The sequence below is a fragment of the Panthera pardus genome, unplaced genomic scaffold (assembly GCF_024362965.1).
Source record: "Panthera pardus isolate Hobbes unplaced genomic scaffold, ASM2436296v1 HiC_scaffold_6, whole genome shotgun sequence".
Classification (NCBI taxonomy): Eukaryota; Metazoa; Chordata; class Mammalia; order Carnivora; family Felidae; genus Panthera; species Panthera pardus.
In genome coordinates, this window is record NW_026526991.1 from 82,086,460 (window position 1) to 82,108,351 (window position 21,892).

General features: G+C 38.8%; 1 protein-coding gene across 3 annotated transcripts in view; it reads right to left on the bottom strand.

The window, feature by feature from the left end:
• SSPN (sarcospan) overlaps nt 1–21,892 on the bottom strand; it is a 37,343-nt gene that overhangs the window by 10,693 nt on the left and 4,758 nt on the right. The window contains exons 1-2 of one of the 3 annotated variants that reach the window (XM_019452271.2): nt 812–893; nt 219–305 (exon numbers count right to left, since the gene is read on the bottom strand). The exons of 1 other annotated variant lie outside the window; for it this stretch is intronic. In XM_019452271.2, the coding sequence (XP_019307816.1) occupies nt 219–305; nt 812–862 (138 nt within the window). In that variant the 5' untranslated portion in view covers nt 863–893. Of the gene's footprint in view, nt 1–218; nt 306–811; nt 894–21,892 lie in introns of those variants that run through there. One more of the 3 variants, XM_019452270.2, reaches the window with a different exon arrangement.

A 21,892-nucleotide genomic window follows, 5' to 3' on the forward strand; every position in this document is an offset into this window, starting at 1 on the left:
CTATGCCAACTTAGTGCATGGAAATTACGACTTTAAAAAAAAGACCAGCATTACCTTTGGGGTCTGGATGAATGCCCTCCTAAAACATTTTTTTGGCCTGCCTAAAAATGCAACTTCTAGTATAATCTGATATGCAACCCTTTAAAAATCATTCTTTTATTTTGTACTTGTGTTTTTTTCCCCACGTGACGATAAAAGAGAAAAAAATAACAACTTACTTTCATAACAAACTGGATACATGTCCGTTCGTCAACTTGATATGAGACACAAAGCATAAACAAACCAAGATACGCCACTAGGCAGACCTGCAATGGAGAACATGGACGGAAGGATGTTATCAGGGCAAGTCGTGCATTCTAATGACATCAATCTCAGTGTCTTTCACCAATAACATCCTTGTTATCCAGGTGTTCATTTCATTTACTTATCTTTATGTGTTATTTTTCTCTCGGCTCGAGGAACAGAGTTTTTTAAAATAGTAAAATCAATTTGTTTCAATTTAGCCAGTATTTATTAAGTCCTTTTGATGTGCCAGGTGCTATGCAAGGTCCTTTCGCGTGTACAATGATGAATAAAACCTCCTCAGCCTCAATAAGTGTACGGTCCAGTCTAGGCCAAGATAAGTGGACATGCTATTCTAAGGCAGGGCATTACATGTCAAATGCTATTCAGAGAAGTACAAAAAGAGGAAAAAAACAACATTGAGTTGGGCAATTTAAAAAGACTTCACTAAAGAGGTGGATTTGAAATGGTCCTTGAAAAGGATGATGATAATAATAATGATGATCGCTAACATTTACTGACTACTTACTTTGTGCTGGCCATCTTCTAAGGGCTTTGTATGGATTTCCTCTGCAATCATCACAAAACCCCATGAAGCAGGTGCTGTTATGATCCTCATGTTATAAATGAGGAAACAGAAGCACAAAGCTAGTAAATAATGAAACCAGCACTCAAACCAGGTGGTTTGGGTGAAATAGCACAAGCAATAGCACAGAGGTAGGATGGCACAATTGTGGGGGGAGAGTAGTAAACATTTACCCGCAGTCGAAATAACAAGACATAGAGCAGAAAGGTAAGTTAAAAATCTAGGGATACAGGATTGATTTCATAAGCAGTGGGACTCCCGTGAAAATTTTTAATCAGACAAATGACATGATTCAAGGCATCATGTTTCAGGAAAATGAGCAGTGGTGTTGGGTGGGTTGGCATCCAACCCACATCAGGATTATTATTTTACTAATCTAAGCAGAATTAATATATCAGGTGGGCAGGAGCTGAGATGACACAAAGTCAGGGAAAGAGACAGAGAGGAAAGTTGTGGTCCTAGCAGAATCTGTATGTCTTGGCTATTGCATGCTGATAGGAGGACACTGGCAAGGGAGAAATAGGAAGTGATCCCCACGTGCCTGAGTGTCCATGAAGGAAAGAAAGGCACGTGTCTGGCTGAGAGGACGCTGGGAAGAGGAATGACAACTTTGAGACAAAAGATACTCGACTGCTTTGTCAAACCAGATTTTCTTTTTTAGTGCCCTGAAGTTTTGCAAATGTGATTTAGAGTTTCTAATCAAAGTGTATCTGTTCACCCTTAATTTTGGAAACATTAAAATGTTGCTAAGTTGTACTTTAGGATAGAAACCCTAAGCAACCCTAAGCGCATCTTCTGCTAAGCACGGTTTTCCTAGAGACGGATGTTTGAAGGGTAGCTGAGTGTCACCTGGTAAGCCATTAAATGACTGGTTTGGTAATAATTTCTACCCCTAGGGCTAGCTTTACACCACAGGGTAGCAGAACTGTTTACTTACAACATCAACATAGCATTTTAGGGTAATGCCTCTATCCTAGTCTCTCCTTGTTTACATAATCAGTAACTTGCTTGTGCCCCCGTGGGTTCTCAAATTGAGCGCTGTTCAGGTTTCTACTGGGCCGTGATGCCAAAAGCCAGACCTTCCTTTAGTGCCGGCTCTTCCATCATTTGGACTGGCTGATAAATTAATAGTAAGTAACATTCCCAGCACAGGGATATAGCATTAAAATACAGGAGCATGGCACAGGCTGGAGAGATCTGGGTAGAAAACAAAGCAGGTAGGACCCAGGGAGGCAACTTTTCAGCAGAGAACCGGCAGATGCAGAGTAATGATACTGAAGTTATTTGTGTAGACCACAACATGACTGACATTTCCAAGTCAGGGATGAACTTCTTTCTCAAAGTTCATTTTTAAAAGTTAGGCAGAAGTTTGATAAGACCTGTAGGGACTCACTATGTATTGTCACATTAAGAATTTACACAACTGAAACAATGGAAGAAAGACCTCCTTTTTTGTTCATTGGCAACAAACCAGATGGAGGCTCCTCAACTTGCTTCTGTGAAGATTGTTAAATCCTGAAGCACGTGCCTATACGCCCTTGTTAGTGTTTGTTTGCAGGTGCATGCACAGGGTTGGGCTCTCTCCCACGTGGCTATCTTTGTCCCTAGAGGCTCTTGTGAAGCTGGCACTTGCCAAGACTCCTCTCTTTGTCTTTATGAGAGACACATTCCAACAATCAGGCCTAACTGGACCCGCATGTTAAAAATCTGCCTCTGTGCCTTGCTTGAACAAATTTTCCCACGTTAGTAGTATCTACTCCTTTGTAGCTTTCATTAGGCCAGTTTCCAGCAAGAAGGTGCCCGGGAACATATGACCTCATTCTAGGGCATTTCTCATGGTCAACTGACAGAACTCTTTTGAGGACATACACTAGCCAGACCCTTTGCACAGCTCTGGAAACTGAGAGGTGAAAAGATAGAGTCTCAGCCTTCAAGGAGCTCTCTCTCTCAGTCCAGTGGGGAAAGAGAGCACAGTGAAGTTAGAATACCGTCTAAGTACTGGGACCTCATCTTCCATAATACACAGGAGGGGTGATTAACCCAAAGGCAACTGGGGGAAACTTCCTGAAGGGAGATGGATTTGGAAGGATAAGCAGAAACTAGTTAGGAGATGGATGTGAGGAAGGGTCAAGAAAGTACCAGTAGGTACAAAGGCATGCAGAAGTGCAGAGTAAACATGGAGGACTCCCATAGCTCCAGTGCAGAGGATAAGAGAAGGCACAAGAAGTGCTTACAGAGATGGCCAGGAGGTAGGTCACAAAGGACTTTTGTTTCCTTCTAGGGCGTTTGAAGCGGAGGGATGGTATGATCTACTTTGCCCTTGAGAATGGTCCTTCAGGCTGTGAAGAATGCACTGGGAAGGGAAGACCAGCTAGGAGGCCATTGTGCATCTATGGAGAAATGATGAGTGCCTGAGCTCAGCTAGCAGTGGGGAGAGAGAGTGGGTGTGTTTGAGTGGCACGAGGGAGGCCGAATCTTTGGGCCCTAAATAAAGACCAGATGTGAAGGCTGCTGGGGTCGGAGGGGTCAGGAAGGTGCTCAGCCACCTGACTTGAGCTGCCAGGTGGATGGTGTTGATATTTAAGGAGACACAAGATACAAGAGGAAGAGCAGAATGGGAGTGGAAAACGAAGATGCCCACATGGATTCAAAGCTCACTGCAGGGGCCTAGAGCTCAGGAAGGAGGTCTGAGCTGCAGATAAACACTTGTTAGTCATCAGCATATGTGAAGTAATTGAAGCCATTAGAAATGCTAGACCATCCAGAAAGAGTCTAGTGAAAATAGAAAAGAGCCAAGTTACCCAATTATGCAGAATTTTTGACTCTTTTGAACAGAAAGCATCTTAAATATACTTCTTATAATCTTGGTTTTACTTCATAACATGTCTAAATATTATGAAACTGATTACCCTCTTGGATTTTTGGATTTCACTTTGAGATCTTTGTATAGCACATTTGCTATGGAACCTGGTTAAACTCAACACATTTTAATTTCTTAGCCTTGTGCTAGGGCTCAGTGGGTTCCAGGAGGGGGGACTTCTTTTTCTTACAGATCTGCATGTTAGAACAATACTTCTGTATCAGAGGGTTTATTGGTGTTCAGCACCTTTTAGAAGAGTAGCATTTATCGAAACTTAAAACTGAAAGCTTTGTGGCCATGGGGAGGTAATCAGATTTCTCACGCCAGACTAAGGGTCTTGTTTCCTGAGCTGGCAGGACATGGACGCTCCAGGAAGACAGGGTGTTCTGACTTCCCAGGAAGGGAGGAGGAGCTCATGTTAATGAGAGACCCGCCAGGTCTATCTGGAACAACATTCCTGGATTCTGGGCCAGAGCTTCCATTAGATTTGGTGAGGTGAGCCTCATGGAACAGGAAAAAAGCAGTTATGTAAGGTTTTCAATAAGGCACTCATTGGACCAGACACCCAGGCCTGGGGTGGACAGGTGGTGTCACTGAGCACAAAGCCAAATAAGAGTGGGGTAGCATCGGGGAAAGTAGTGTAGAGAGGGCAGCGAGGCTTTAAGAACTTGTCCAGTCAGTTCATGTACAGATGGAGAATTATGCTAATAAGAAAAGCTTGGAATGAGTTTTTTTTCAATGGGAACAAAAGACAACTACTGTCATCTTAAATCAATTTTTGGATGCACGTGTCTACAATTTGTTTTCTCTTTAGTGTAAAGAGAAAACCGAAGTGCTAAATTCCACCTTCTGTCTAAAGATATTCTTTGTCTGCTTAGAATGAAGGCTGCATTCTCTCTTGTGGGTTAGAAAGTTAAACAGAGATGAAATGTTCTCTGAATGTTAGATCCATTTCTAGATGGATGAGTCCTGAGTCCTGTCACACACTGTTTCTGTTTTTGTTATTTGGCCCTATTGTACCTGCAGTGGTGCTTTTTAAGGGTTGGCATTATGAATAAAAGGTGAGTGCTGGACCAGTGTCTTGGAGATTTACCTAGACATCATTTTTTTTTTCCTTTTCATTCCAGCATAGCTAGAAGATCCCACTCTAAAACATTTTGTGAGAACGTGAATTATTGGTATTTACTTCTCCCCATGTCATACGTGTTTATATTCTGGTCTTGTGACATTCACACAGCATCCAATTTATTTGTTTTCTTCTTTTAGTTGTCGACAGAGCTGCTTGACAGGGCTATCTGGGGAATACAACCTTCCCCTGTCAAATGCCTTTCAAGGTTTCTCTCCTCCTTCCACCCCCACACTCTCATTTGTGGACCTGAAATGTGACTCTATTCCTGTAAGTTAATCAACTTTCACCTTTATATTCTGTCAATATAGTAACAAGATGAACTCTCTTCTCATGTTTGCACAGACAATTGATCAACAAGAGGTGTAGCAGAACTGTAAATATTTCTCTGGATATTTCTTAAGAGAATTTCTGTGGATTTCCATCTATTTAATAGGATTTAAGGTCAAATATTAGAAATCACTTTCAACAAACGATAAACATATTGCAATCTGTCAACTGAATGCAGTCTCACCCAGGAGAATTGTTGATTAACACATGGTGTGTCCGAGATTTAAATAATATATAAAAGAACTTTTCATGAGCATCTATTAAGAGATGTTTATTGGATCAAGACTTCAGAAGGATGGGAGAGAATATTTTAGCATAACTTAAGCATTTTTACTGGATTGTCATTGCCACGGCCTTATGGTAAGACAAAGTCGAAGCCGGTGGTTCAGAATTACTTAGAGGACTTGGTAAAAACTGGCCCAGTCCCCAGAATTTCTTATCCAATTGGTCTGCAGTGGAGACCAAAAATTTGCATTTTTAACAAATTCCTGGGTAATGCTGGTGTTGCTTTTGCTGCTAGTCCTGAAGCCACACTTTCAGAACAGGTAGTTTAAGCTAAAAACACAGTCTTCTAAATGCTAACACCTGGTCTGGGGCTTATCTGAAAGTTTGAGGTCTAGAGTGATACACTGACAAGTGGGGTTTCCTATAGAAGAGCTGTTTATTATAAGTAATAATGAGATATAATAACAATAATTTTCTCATAAGGAAGTTTAGTCTTTTCTATCGTAGGAATCCTTAAAATTGAAGGGAAAACCCTTCATTGCTATCAACATGAAGTCACTGAACACAGAGTTGGGAAGAGATGGGCGCAGTCAGCTGTCACAAGCCCACCAGGAATGCTGTAGCACACTCCTACATCTCTACCACATTTTCTGCCTTTTCTCAGCCCCTTCTCTTACAGAAGCATCTGCTTCCCAAGTGGGATTCATCTGTAACTAAAGGGCAAAGTTTGGCACATTATTCTTTCCTAGTTATTTGGAATCCCTGAAACCAGCCTGCAGAATCACATAAAAAGATGCAAGGGAGGGAGAGATCCAGAGAGCAATCCTAATACTCATTTCCTGACTGGAAATGGAGTAAGAACTGGTACAATGTAATCTTTCAGATCTTTCTATTAATGGTCGTCCTAATCTAGGTATTACTCCCCACTGAGGTTAGCTCAACAACCTTTATTGAAGTAGATACTAGGAGTATAAGGAAGAATAAGATACGGTCTTTGCCCTTTAGAAATTTACAGTTTAATCCTACTTTGTTGAAGAAGTGAGGCATAGGAAAATTAATTGCCATGGGTAATGTCGTTTGATCAGTTTTGGCCAGGTGGGAAAATGAACAGTCAATAGTAGCTCATACAAATCCATCCTTACTGTTCACTCATCGAAACCCCCCATCCTTTCTAAATGTAAGGGACATTGAATCAACTGTGTGGTTTTTTTTTTCCTCCTGTGTATTAGTTTTTAAAGACAATAAAGTTTTTGGTGCTAAATAGGACTTAAATATGGTGGAACTGTGAGGTTATTCCCTCCCCACATTTATTATTATTATTAGTTATTATTTTAAATTACATTTTGGGGTAAACGGACTCAAAAATACTCCTCCTAAACAGATGAGGTAAGAAAGGTGAAAAAAACTCTTGAAAGCATGAAACATTAATTAACAGTTCATTCAACAACAAGTGGTAACTGCTTTTTAGTTCTGTTACAATCAACTAGGAAACTGTACGTGTAATTAAATGCTGCACAGTGGGAAAATGTGGGCTAGAGTTGATGCTTGACTCTATTATTTTAGTAGCTATATGATCTTGAACAAAGCTCATTCTTCATAGCCTCAGTTTCCTTATCTATGAAATAGAGACAACAATGCCTTCTTTTGATGGTTAATTCAAAGATTAATGATAATGTAAATAAGGCGCCTACAATAATGCTTAAGAAATAATGGGAGAAACACTGGCAGTAATTATTATAATAATTATTATTGCAAGTCACTCATATGTTTATTAGAGCAGATCAAATTTAGAGCGTATTTAAGGGCTCACAAATGAATTACCAATTAACCACGTTTAAAACTGATAGCACATACACTGTGTTGGTTACAACTGCCACACAGTCTACTCTGTATTAGTGGATACCGGTGAATATATTCCATAATCTTTATATTTACATAAGAAAAGCTAATTACCAAGCCTAAATGGTTAGACATTTTAATGCTAATTTTGAGCACTTTTACGTGCCAGGCATTAAATTAAGCACTCTACGTAAATGATCCCATTTGGTCTTCGTGAAAATCCTATGAAGTAGTCACTATCATCAGCCCCATTTCATAGATGAGGAAACTAAGGCTCAAAAAGGTTTTACGCTCAAGGTCACAGAGCAAAGATAGAGCTGCTGGCTGCACCAGAGTACAGAGCCTGGCTCTTAGCCATCACCCAGCCTGGCCACCTCTATGGAGGAATCTGGACAGCACTGTAAACAAAGTGAGAGCTGCAGATATTTAGAGAACATTGCGTTATCTGCTCCTCTTCCATGCTGAATGGTGTGAAGTACCACTCCGGAGGCATAGTGGGGAGAAGTCTTTGAGATTGCAAATGACTGTCCAAGCCAGGAGAAGGTGACACAGTCTTTAAGACTCAGCCTCTTCATGGATAACATAGAGAAAAGAACACTTTATAATTTGTTTTAAGGATCATGAATGATGTGCCTGCAATTGCAGTAGATAATGTTTTTTCTCCATCTCATAGGACCTCAAACTGTGCCAGTATAACTTACTCTGAAACTTGAGCTGAAATGAATAATACATATAAATGTAGCCCTCTATCACATCTTAGAAATAATCTCATTTCGTTCATTTAACAAATATTCGTTCTGTACCTACCACGTGCCAGGTACTCTTTGAGGATCTGGAGATACTTCAGTAAATAGAAGAGACCAAAATCACAGTGACCATAAACAAATGCCTTAGTAGATACATCCTATGTCAGTCATAGAGGAGCCATGGAGAACATAGGACTTAACATCATTGCTTCTTTTTCCCATAAACGGGACATTTAGTAATTAGCAAAATGCAGATAAGTCCTCAAAGCGGTATGTTCCCTCTCAAAAACTGAACTGGTAATGCCCACTGACCCCTTAAAAAAAAGGCGATTGACTCACGGCTTTCTCTTATGAGAACCTTGCTGGGTCTGTTATTCCAACAACATGTATCTGCTCTAAGTTATCTAAGACCTAACAGGCTCCAAAAAAGATAACCTATACATGCCTGCAGGAAAGGGGCAACAGAGGGTAACTATATAAAGTTTTACAGCAAAATGGTCCACGTGCGTAAAGACAGAGACAGAGGCAATATATCCTAGCTCTAGATCTGACAGACCTGGGTTCAAAACCCACCTCCACCACATTCTAGCTTTTTGTCCTGGACAGGTTAACTTCCTCAAGCTTCCGTACCATCATCATTTGTGGGATGATCAACAATGCCCACTTCAGAAACTGTTGTAAGGATTATGTGCGACAGGAGAGGTGAAAGACGTAACACAATACCCAGCACGTATGTAGCAGTCAATATACATGTGTCAAATAAATAAATCTATTCATTTAGTGACTTGGGCTACTTTAGCTCTCATAGCAAGGGCCCACTTTTCAAAAATCTTTCCAATAGTGTTGACATAAATAGTTTGCAAATACCTAAGAGTTCTAAAGTTCATTTTCTGCTTCTTTTCCCTTCTGCATCAAAACTATTTATTCTCTACTACCCAGGAAATTCCAGTCTTGGTAACCATGCTGAGCTGCATATGTTTCTCTGATTACACTATTATGGTTTTACAAAGACAAGCATTTAATTTCTGAAAAACTACTGTCCAGCTAAAAATATTTTCTGTCCAAAGCAGATCCAAGATTAGTATCACCTTTTAAAAAAAAAGAAAGAAAGAAAAAGCATAATTGGGGGCACCTGGGTGGCTCAGTCGGTCAAGCGTCCAACTTCAGCTCAGATCATGATCTCACGGTTTGTGTGGTCAAGCCCCACATAGGGCTCTGTGCTGACAGCTCAGAGCCTGGAGCCTGCTTTAGACGCTGTGCCTCCCTCTCTCTCTCTGCCCCTCCCCTGCTCGCACTCTGTCTCTGTCTCAAAAATAAATAAACATAAAAAATAAAGTATAATTGTTTTAGCCAAACTTAGTGCACAGATACTAATGGGAAATTCCAAAAGTGATATAAATATAAAGATTCAAAATCAACCAAAGAGTTTATGGCAGTATTGAACATCAAGATGCGAGAGAAAGCTGTAACCATCTGTCTCTAAACACTACAAATATTAATGTACAGGCATTAAAACCCAGAACATTATTATAAATTTGAAAAAAAAAATCTTGGTTTTTATTAAACCAAGTGTGAAGTAGTAGCTTCTTTTCCACTTAAAACAAAACTATAGCTAGCAACAACTTTTTATGTCTAGCAACTTTTGCTAAGGAGAATTTTCTTTGGCTCATCATACATCAGGAAGGGATTCATGCCTTTTCATTTGCCTTAGGAATCTCCAAACCCAGAATTTCACTGTTTTACACTTTTCATTTTTGTTTTTTCCTTAGAGTAAAAATAGTCAATGGACAGCATTAGTCAAGAAATACTCCCGTAATTCAAGGACTAAATTCTGCTTACCCTGGGTAGAGTTTGGGTTACAGCACACACTGTCATGGATGCATTTCCCCATCCTCCTGTGGGGGTTGGGGGGAACAATTTGCAATATTTGCTTTGCAAAGACAACCTAAGAGATTAGTTTTAAAAGAAGCTCGGTAGATGGGGTGCCTGGGTGGCTCAGTCAGTTAAGTGTCTGACTCGATTTTGGCTCAGGTCATGATCCATGTCAAAATCTCTCTGTGAAAAGGCAATTCTAGATAACCAGTTCTATCACAGAAAATTATTTCTTTTCAGAGTCTAAAGACAAATGACACTTGCTCCATCACACCTGAGTTTAGCCCATCTGTAATATGCACTCAGTCTTTTTCTCCCCTTTATTATTATATTTGACTGAGGAATTGATACTTGACAAGTCCATGTCTGAATTACTGTAAATATATGTATAGACTTTTCATATATGGTGTGCAACGATACTGAAATTGAATCAAAATAAATAATTTATGTGGTAATGGATTGAGTTGAAAAACAAAGCAGGCCTTTCATCACCGAGAACTTGGCTCAATCTAGATTTCTTTGGAAAATAACTTGTAGAAACAAGATTTCTAAGAAGTAATGAGGCCATTCTAAAGGCAATCATTGCTCATGTAATCATCAGTGATGAGACAGATTCACCTTCTCTGTTGCGATAAAAGCTCTCATTGGTTGGTGAAGAAGTAGGGAATAGTAAAGAGCAGTTACATACCAGGCTGAAATCTTTCCCATGGTAGGATATATCCTTTATAATTCAAAGTGGTGGCTTCCTTTATAATGATTTCAAACTATCTGATTGCAAGAAATATATACATATATATATATATATATAATTATGTATATTTACATATATTGTATATATTTGTATAATATATATATATATATATATATATATATATATATATATATATATCTTTAATTTTCCTAGCCAGTGCTGCCTTGTAATTGCATTTCTGTGTAGTTTAGCCACATCTGTTGTGCCAGCACAGAAAGAGCAGAAAGGAAAATGTGCCTGTCAAGTGACTGCCTTATTTCTCAGCACACATTGTGCTTTGCAGATGTTCACTTGTAGCTCATTTGTTGCTTTGTAAGATAACAGAAAACTATCCTGACGGAACTGATAAAAAGGAGTTGAAATTTGTGATCAGCAGCTGGATGAAGGGAGCATGAATCCCCCAAATCCTATGGATATAGTGTGCTTCCCTTGATGTCCCTGCCAATTTAAGGCTGGAAAGCTAGGGAAATCTTTGAGAGATGTGCCAGCATGAAATTGCTACAATTCATAAGTTCCAAAAACCTTGCCTAAAGATTATTGCAAATAGCTCATTTTAGACCAGTGAATCTCACAACTGAGTGTTGTATCAACACAGAGAAAACAGAAGACAAATCCAACAACTATCCTAATGTATGACTTATCATGGAAACATTCAAGTAGAATCCCTTTGGTTTGGGTCTTATTTTAGTATTCTAACAGATTTGTGTATCTATGTTAACATTCATATTTGATAGTAACTACTGGGAATTTTTGCAATTACATCCTCAAAAAACTAAACGAGCACAAACAACAGAATCGTGAAGCAATAAAGTTGGTTGTGGATGAAAACTAGGTTTAGGACATGAATTGTGCCTTTCACCTAAAATGCCCTTTTACTTTTCCATCCCCCTTGGTATAGTACTTCTCCTTTAATTATTTTGCATCCAGTAATATTCATTCTTCAAACCCTGCTCAAAAATCTCCTCTACCCAGACAGAGTATGTTTCGTTCATTACTTACTGTATATATATTTGCTCATTTATTCCGTAAAACAATGCAATAAGTAAAAAATACTGCTCCGTCTTATAAAAAATTGTGACTGAGAGTGGTTAAGAAATCTGCAAGTTGATCCAAAGACTTTTTTAAACATCAGGAGGTTTTATTTCTGCATAATATTAAAGCCTAACTTATATGAAACTCTTCTAGCTGTGAAATACATTAAAATGCTCTGAGCTTCCACAGGCTAAGAGATGGAGCTAAGACCGTGGCGTAAAGGTAGGCCCCTCAAATGGCTACGCCCTTACATGACTCAAAAATAATGAACCCACTAGCACTGGAAGTCATCAAGAAAACTGTTGTCTTGGCTGATGGTGGAGGTGGAGGTGGAGGTTTTGAGAAAGTAACATGAAAGCAGTCCTGAAAAAAAAAAAAACTTGATTTTTTTCAACAAAAAATTGTGAGGAGGACAGAAAGAGGAAGGGGAGGGGTGAGAGAGAGAGACATGATATAAAAGAGAGAGAAAGGGTAAGTCTTTGAATAAAGGAAACATAAGAAATATATAAACTAATTGCAATGTATAGATCTTATTGGGATCCTGATTCTGACACTGAAGAAATATTCATGAGTTAATCGTGGATATTTGAGCACTGATTTGATTCTATTAAGAAATTGTTAACTTGTTAGGGATGATTAGTATTTTGATTATTTTTAGTCTTCATCTTTTGACTTACATATGAAGTATTTATGGATGAAATGATATAATATCTGGGATTTACTTCAAATAAACCAATATGTGGTGTGTGGGTGTGGAGTTTCAGAGCATATAAATGAAGCAAGATTGATCATGAGTTAATAATTATTGAAGCTGGGTGATGGGAACACAGGTGTCCATTATAATATTTGATCTACTTTTTTTGTATGCTTGAAACTTTCCATAATAAATAGGTTAAGAAAAAAAAAGTGGCTCATAATAGCACTGGGACACCTGGAAAGAGAAACCATCTTGAAGGGTTACACCCTCAAATAGGCCACCGCAAATTATTACATATAAAGAAAGCCTCTTGGAAAATGAACTCACAAACCAACTATAGCAATCCCATAAACAATCAATTCATTAGTGAAGGCCGGCACTGTATGCATTAAGTTTATGTGTGCACACAAAGATACACACTCTCTCTCTAAGAATTAAACTTTGTGAATTTCAAATAATGGAACTAAAGCAAGCCTATAGAAAAAGTACATTTGGGGCACCTGGGTGGTGCAATCGGTTGAGCGACTGACTTCAGCTGAGGTCATGATCTCAAGGTTCGTGAGTTCGAGCCCCACATCAGGCTCACCGCTGTCAGTGCGGAGCCACTTTGTATCCTCTGTGCCCCCTTCTCTCTGCCTCTCCCCCACTCGTGCTCTCTCTCTCTCTCTCAAAATTAAATTAAAAACAAAAAACAAAAAAGCACACTCAAAATAACTGAAACCATGAAAGAAGAAACTGAAAACGTGAATAAAGAACAGGGCACTTTAAAAAACACCAGGGATATATTAAAAAATAAAACATCAATGAAAACAAAAGACAAGTTCTAGAATGAAAAAAAAATCATTGGAATTAAAAACTCTATGTAGTAGATTAAACTCAACTGAAAAGGGGAATAGTGAACTAGAAGATAGATCTGAAGGAATAACCCAAAATACAGAACAGGAGATAGACAGGAAATGCAGCAGAGAGGGTAAGAAACATGAAGACAAAATAGGAGGTCCAAACATATCTCTAATAGTAGTTTCAAATGGAGAGACTAGAGAGAGAGAGAGAGAGAGAGAGAGAGAGAGAGAGATTATTTGAAATAAATAAATAAATAAATAAATAAATAAATAAATTTTTTCAAATATTTAAAATATTCAGAAATGTTTTTCAGAATTGATGAAAACGCAAAAATCTTAGATCCAGGAAACATAACAAGTCTCCAACAGGAAAAACAGAAAGAAAATCCACATTTGGACACACTGTAGCTAAACTGTAGAACATCAGATAAATGGAGAGAGATTCTTTGCTCACGTAGAGAAAGTACATGAATCAATCAAATGAAAATACCAAAAGGATTTTTCTTGAAACTTCAAAAGAAGCCAGCTCTGACATGTATATGGAAGAAAATGTGGCTAAGTCTCACCAAGACAATTTTGAAAAATAAGATGGGACTGGGGATGGGTACAGGTGAGCTGCTTATGCTACCATCTTCATCACAAGGTGCACTGTAGTGCTGTTAATTTAAACATTGTGGTATCGGCATAGTGAATGACAAATAAAATGACGAAATTAAAGAGACTTACGGACACAATTCTCAATCTAATATGGGAACTTGATAGATGATAAATGGCCATAGCATTTCAGTTTGGAAAGGATCAATTATTCACTACATAGTACTGAAACAATTAATCACTTGTATGAGAAAAACTGGACACTACCTCACATCTCATGCAAAAAAGTTAGAACACATAGGTTAAAGATATAAATACGAAAGCAAACCTTCAACATTTTTGGAACACAGTCTAGAAAAATGTCTTTGTGACCTGGAGTAGAGAGAGACTTAACATATATCAAAGCACATACCATAAAAAAAATATTGATAAATATAGGTATGTTAAAATTAAACCTTATTCACAACAAAGTCACCATAAACAAGGATAAAAGACATGATACCAAAAAGAGAAGATATTGCCAGTAGCTAAAACACAAAGGTTAAATAACAAAGAAAAGAAATTCTATAAATCAATGAGTAAGAGACAACTCATAGAAAATATTTGTTGAGTAAATAAACACTAGAAAACAAATAAAATGGCCAGTAAACATTAAAATACATTCAACTACCATAGTAATCAGAAAAACATAAATTAAAACAAGATATTGCATGGGGGTGCCTAGGTGGCTTAGTCAGTTGAACAACCACCTCTTGATCTCAGCTCAGGTCTTGATCTCATGGTCATGAGTTCAAGCCCCACAGTGAGCTCCATGCTGGATGTGAAGCCTACTTAAAACAAAACAAAACAAAACCCAAGATATTGCACACAAATAAGATAGGTAAAAATTTTAATGGTCTGACAGTAACTAATGTTGACAAGTTGTAGATTGGTGGGAATTCTAATTTACTGCTGGTGGGAGTATAAATTCATACACTTGTGGCTTTGTGGCCCTGATTGGTGATAGCTAGTAAGTTGAAGATGTCTATATCTTATAATCCAATAATTCAATTCCTAGGAATGTGCCCTAAAGAATCTTTGAAATACGTGCATAGGGAGCCATGGAAAAGAATGTCCATTGCAACACTTTGTAATTGCAAAAAAAAAAATCAGTTTTGAAAATAACCTAATATCTCATCAACAGGAGAATAAATAAATTGTTGTATATTCATATAATGAAATATAGCATAGCAAAAGTGAATGAATGGTATCTATGTACTATTATAAATTAATCTCAAAAACAATATTGAGCAAAAATGATGTTGTGTCACCATTTATATAAAATTTAAAACATAAAACACAATTATTGATTGTGGTTACATACATATATGAAAGTATGAAAACACACATAGGCGTGATAAACATCAAATTCAGGAGAGTAGATAACTCAGGAGAAGGAGGGTGGGGTCGGAGAATATGACTAAGAAAACAAACAGGTGATGTCAATGTATTGTAATGTTTTATTTCTTAAAAAAAACTAAGACAATTAATGAGAAAATATTAAAATGATAAATCTAGGTATAAGCAGGTGATTGTCTTACTATACTCTATATGCCATTATATGCGTGAAAGTTTTTGTAATTAAAAAATAATCATAGAATTGCATAGAGCCTCTTGTACTTACTTAAACCCACACAAAAATGAAAATAAGGAGTAAAATAAAAAAATTTTGGAAATCATTACCAATTGATAGAGCTAGGATTCTACCCACATTTGTTTCATTCCAAAGCTGATGCCCATTCTGCAATTTCAGACCCCCTCTCCTTGACTTTTCTGATCCTCTCTGGGCAGGGTTCATCACAGCCTCCACTGTGCTATCTTCATCAGGGTACCACTCTTGCACTAGGGTTTTTAAACTGTATTGTAGCTGGTTGTACGTGTGTCCTCTCCTGGACACTGAGCTCCTGCTGGCACTGTCCCTGGCATATGGAAAGACCAAGGCAGCCTAAGAGGTGAAGCCTTTATTAGGAAGTATCTTTCTTATATAGGCTTTTGTTTCTGTTCTTACCCACCACCTAACTCACTTTCTTGGTTTATCAGAAATGAATTGCCAATATATTCAATATACACCTGCGTTTGCAAAACTAACCATTTTCAAAGAATGTAAGAGAAACAAAGTTTGTGTTCTAGCATCTCCCATTAATCAACAGGAGGGACAGAACTGCTACATATTTGTGGGAAAAGTTAACAACCTATACTTCATTTGTTTCACTCTGGGATTTTTCAAGTCCTCAGAAGGGAAAGGAATCTTATAAATGTGAATTTTGCCTACTCCTGTGGTATAGTTATAGGCTGGATTTTATTACTCAGCCATAATTAAGTAGGTTCTCAAATTAGGTCCCACTTTAGAAATGATTGCAGAAATAATTCTATATTGACATCTCTGGGTTCATATATCTGAAATAGTACAATAAATAAAAAGTTATGAAATGATACAGTATATAGAAATTATACAGTAAATCAATATAAATTCAATTATGTAACATTGTAACAAGAGTGTAAATGAGACCATTCTGTTCAACCTCCAAAAAATATTATCAAGTGGGTTTTCTAATTGAGAGCACGTTAAAAAAAAAAAAAACCAGGCTATAATGTAACATTAAGTGATATATAGTAATATTATTTATCCTTTGTAAAGTGTTTTGTCCTTTTCAAAATGAAGAGGTCAGTGTCCCCAAGCAGCCTGCAGCCTCACTAGCATTTCTCCTGTTCCCTTCCATGGCAACATGGGTTAGCTAGACACTGAGCTTTTTGTGATGTGTGTGAGGACAGGCAGAAGGGGAGCGAGGCCTCAGGGAGGTCTCGAGGTGGAAAAATTTGTGACGCACTAGATTTGGCGACTGAATGAGAATTATTTATTGAGGGTTCTCTAACACAATAGTTACGGTCACCCTATGTTCATCTAAAAAAAAATCTATTTGGTCTCAGAGCCCTTAACTCAGATCAAAACGCTTTAATAGGCGTCCCAAACTACTTGTTCACGAAAAGACTATGAAGCAAAGCCAGCCTGCGTGGGTTTGATCCTTCTGTTCCAGAATCTGACTAGCTGACTGCAGGAGAGAAACGCATAAACTTAGTGAACGTGTAACCTGTAAAGTAAAATGGTTGGATTCTGCCATTCATCTATATGCAGTCCTGGAGAAAGTATTTTCCATCGATTACAATGTCTTCACCTTATGGAGACCCGATCTGCTTTTTCATTGCCTTAGACACTCCACCCTTTCCCTGAGAGAGGGATGGAAACTCCGGATTCTCCCTAAGTGAGCAGCTCGTTCTGCTCTCCAACAGAAATGATGAAGACTGAACTGCTATTTCCCTTATCTTGGAAAAGGCCTCCTTCCTTCATAGCGTTCCTGGCACAGCTAAATGTGAGATAAGATTCAGCCTGAGCCTAACGGCCTGATAGGTGTGCCACACCTGATACTTTAGAAAGAAGCTGGTGTTATTTTTTTTTGCCCCTAGTAATACAGCCAAAATTCTCTCCCTAGTCAGGGTCTAGTTAGCACGTTAGCAATCCCCCCTCTTTTCTTGTCACCTGTCATTATCTTCCGCACAAGAGAGAGGCCTTGATAATAACCTATCCTAAAGGGTTTTTTACTGGCTCGTTACAATGAATGCTGAATCAAACACTTTCAAAACAACAGTTGAGTGGGATGCCACTAAAACAGCATCCTTGATGTTTCTCGCAGCCTCTCCCAGCCAGGGCGGAGAGCTGCTCATTTCTGCAACAATAGAAGCAGGCCCCACCAGAACTTCAGCAGCATCTGAGAATGCTGTTTGTGAGCAAACACTTTGCTTTCCAGTGTCCAGTCACTTACTGGCTTTTTGCCGGCACCCGGGGAACACAGCGCTGGAACACGCCCATGGCTGTGAGGCAGGGGACGTGGCTCTAGCAAGGTTAGAATGGTGTCAACTTCAAATAGGCTCCAAGATCAAAGCTGAGATATTGCAGGGGGGGCCCGGAACAAGGACCGTGCCTTGTGTGTGCTCCTCATCTGGGCCTGGGATTGGACCAACTATTGAAAGGAGGCATACCGGACAGTTCGAGGTAGTCTACTCTCGTCTTTCCCTCTGGGATGGTTTGGGTTGTGCAGCACTTGATAAAGAAAAGCAGAGCCTAGTTTAGGATTTCTAAGCTAGACACATAGGATCCTATGAGAAGGTATGTCAAGGTATCCCCCCTGGGTGGGGTGGATCTACTAAGGAGACACAGGCTCCTAGACTGTTACATCAGGAGACCCAAGGTGGAAACATCTCCCTGGTTTTATTCTGACCTGTTCCATAGAACAAACACTGATAATCTGGTAATTTTCAGAACCATCGTCAAAAATGAAAACAACAGGGGCACCTGGGTTGCTCAGTTGATTGAGCGTCCAACTTGTCTCAGGTCATGCTGATCTCATGGATCATGGGTTCCAGCCCCATGTCAGGCTCTGTGCTGACAGCTCAGAGCCTGGAGCCTGCTTTGGATTCTGTGTCTCCCTCTCTCTCTGCCTCTCCCCAGCTCACACTCTGTCTCTGTCTCTGTCTCTTTCAAAAATAAATAAACATTTTTAAAACTTTTAAAAAAAGAAAAAAAAAATGAAAACAACAGCTGCATAGTATAAAGACCTGAGAGGTGACTTCCCTTGGGTTCTAGAAACACTGAGCATGAGTTCACTGCCCATCAGAGGACAATGACCAATGCTCCGCCAACCACCCTCATTTCCTTGCCTCTGAAGCCAAGGTGTCTTTTCGCTAGATCCTGCTACCGAGTCACTCCTGGGACAGAAAAGTAAGGCAGAAATTTACTAAACAGTGATTCCTAAGCTTTAAAGAGCTGGTGGCAAATGAAATGCTTAAGCTACCCTGAGAATTGTAGGCACTGGCTGAATCTACTGCACTTGACTTCTACAGAAATTTGACAAAAGCAGCAATCTGTAAACGCAGAAAAAACAACCTCCTCCATATGTCTCACTCCTGGCATGCGCACAGAGCCACACCACCCTGTTGCACCACCACATAGCAGTTTACTGGCTCAGAATTCTCATCAGAAACATTCACACTTCTGTCTGTTCCAGTGGAAGTCATAGGGCCATTATGAATAAGCTGGCAAATGAGATTAAAAAACACTGAGGTGCTTGTATGAACTTTGATCCTTCACTGAAAGTGCTATCTGCTGAATTATGTCCTCCCCAAATTCCTATGTTTAAGCCCCAAGGGGACTGAATTTGGAGCTAGGGCTTTTAGGAAGTAATTAAGGTTATGTGAAGTCATAAGGGTGAGGTCCTAATCCAATAGGACTGGTGGTCTTATAAGAGGAAGAGAGAGAGAGAGAGAGAAAGATCTTTTTCTCTCTCCAGGCACAGGCACAGGCACAGAGGGAAGCTTATGGAAGCAGACAGTGAGAAAGCTGCCGTCTGCAAGCCAGGAAGAGAGACCTGAACAGAGGCTGCTGGAGCAGACTAAGACAGAAAGAACAATGTGTTTTGGTTATTGCCATACATGTAGGTATACACATATGAATGTTAAAATTAACCAGGGTGGGGGCGCCTGGGTGGCTCAGTCGGTTAAGCGTCCGACTTCAGCTCAGGTCACGATCTCGCAGTCCGCGAGTTCGAGCCCCACATCGGGCTCTGGGCTGATGGCTCAGAGCCTGGAGCCTGCTTCCGATTCTGTGTCTCCCTCTCTCTCTGCCCCTCCCCCGTTCATGCTCTGTCTCTCTCTGTCTCAGAAATAAATAAACGTTAAAATTAACCAGGGTGATCCAGTGAGCTGCATTGCTCAGGCATCTGCTACTCCTGCCAAGTTTTATCTCAATACACTGAGATGTGAGGTGGCATCCAAAACATCTGAAAGAGGATGTGCCTCTGAAATAGGCTTTTATATAGTTTGTGTTATAAACACTGTTACCAACATCCACTTTAAAAAAAAAAAAAAGTTCACCTTGAGCTTATGAACTCATAGTAATAAACCTGGACTTAAATATTCACAGCGAGAAATAACTAAAGTTAAAATATGACATCATGAGGTCCCCTCTAGGTCTAGATTCTGATGGGCCCTTTTGATCAGCATTTCTCTAGTTTGCCAGGATCTAGGCCCTAAAAATGAACTGTAGTTTGCAACAAAATGATATCTAATTAAAGTTTAATGACTAGATTCCATTCCTTTCCTCCAGCAACACAGATATATGTATAGTGAGCTCTTCACAGAGCCTTTAATGTTGATGCTAACCCTTTAGGGTGAAACACTGGTAGGTGGACCCAGTTATAGAATACCCTTTGTAGAAATGCACAGACAAGGCTAAAGGCAAGAGAAAAACTAGAAAACATCCACTTACTCAGAACAAATTCAAAGTGGATTATCATACTGGCAAACTACAAAACTCTTGGACTAAATTGGGGAAACCTATGCCATTGCTTTCTGTGTATAAGGAAGACATCAGCATTCAGCCACGTCAATCCTAATTTGTCGTCATTTATTCTACTTAAAGAAATGTGAAATAAGTCAAACGACCTCTTTTTCCTCTTTTTTTAATCCTGTAGTTATTTTATAACACAGAATTAAACATCTCAGTAATGCTAAGTTAGTGTATCCTGGATATTTCTGGAACCTAGGAGCCCAAAATGCAGGAATAACACATTCCTTATTATTACCTCATCGTTCTTCAAAGTGTTATCAATAAACTTAAATTGGTACTGTAAAACACAGCTATATATCATGCCTCAAACCATGGTTTAAAAAATGTGTTTTCACAAGTTTAAGCAGAAACTATGATAATGGGAAGTGTGGTATAGACAGAGTTCAATTCAACACTGAATGGGTACCCCGTCTTGTGTCTAGGGATATGCTACGTAGGAGTCCCATGGACATGCGCCATACTTAAAGAGAATAAACTGCTTTATTTTTATTTGATTACCCCCCAAATCCTATGCACTAGTATTTCTGCCATAAAAAATAAAACCAAATGATGACTGATACCTCAAAAGTTTCCAGAGGTTAAATTTCTAAGTTGAATATATCCACACTACAGGATTTAAAAATATCAGGACCAGTCACTTCTCCTCCTTATTTTAAAAAAAGAAAGAAGATCCAGGGATAACTTCCTCATTAAATACACACCTTCTTGGCCTTCGCATGTGTGGCTTAGTATGAGGCTAGCTGCAGCCTTGAAAATATATTTCTCTTAATGATTCTGTCCAATCTTAACCTTCCTTATTCTTTATTCTAAGATCCTTTCAGGAAACAGGTCACCAAATTCTCAAATATTCCATTATTTTCATATACTTAAATTAATTTCTTTTGCCAAATTAATTCAGTGGTATTCCATTTTTCATACTTACTAGGAGAACTTCACATACCTAGAAGATAATTTTCCTACCATTATTTATTATATACACTCAGTGGAAACAGAGTTAGGCCATGTAATTATCATTCCTCAGTTTCTAACAATCCTATGACAGTTGCTATAATAAAAATTATTTCCCAGTGGTGACAGAGGTACAACATTAGATCTTGGAAGCATATCAAGTTCCAATGTGAAAAACAATGTATTATTATGTAATGTTTTCTTTCTTTTTTTTTTTTTTAATTTTTTTTTAACGTTTATTTATTTTTGAGACAGAGAGAGACAGAGCATGAACGGGGAGGGACAGAGAGAGAGGGAGACACAGAACCGGAAGCAGGCTCCAGGCTCTGAGCCATCAGCCCAGAGCCTGATGCGGGGCTCGAACTCACAGACCGTGAGATCGTGACCTGAGCTGAAGTCGGTGCTTAACCGACTGAGCCACCCAGGCGCCCCTGTAATGTTTTCTTAAAAACATAATTTCAGATTAAATTTCTCAAATGTCAATATACTTAAATGGAAAACTGACACCATTTTTAGTTTCTTGATTTTTTTCAGGGTCTGTCCAAAATCCAAATGCCAAACCTTCCTCACCTTCAGTTTCTCCTATAACCATGATCAAATCATTTAGCCAAATCACCATGTCTCAGTTTTTCTACTTATAAATTACGGATAATATTATCTGTTCCTTACTTGCTATATGTCATATATCTACTTGTACATTTCAGGATCTATTCTGTTTTAAAA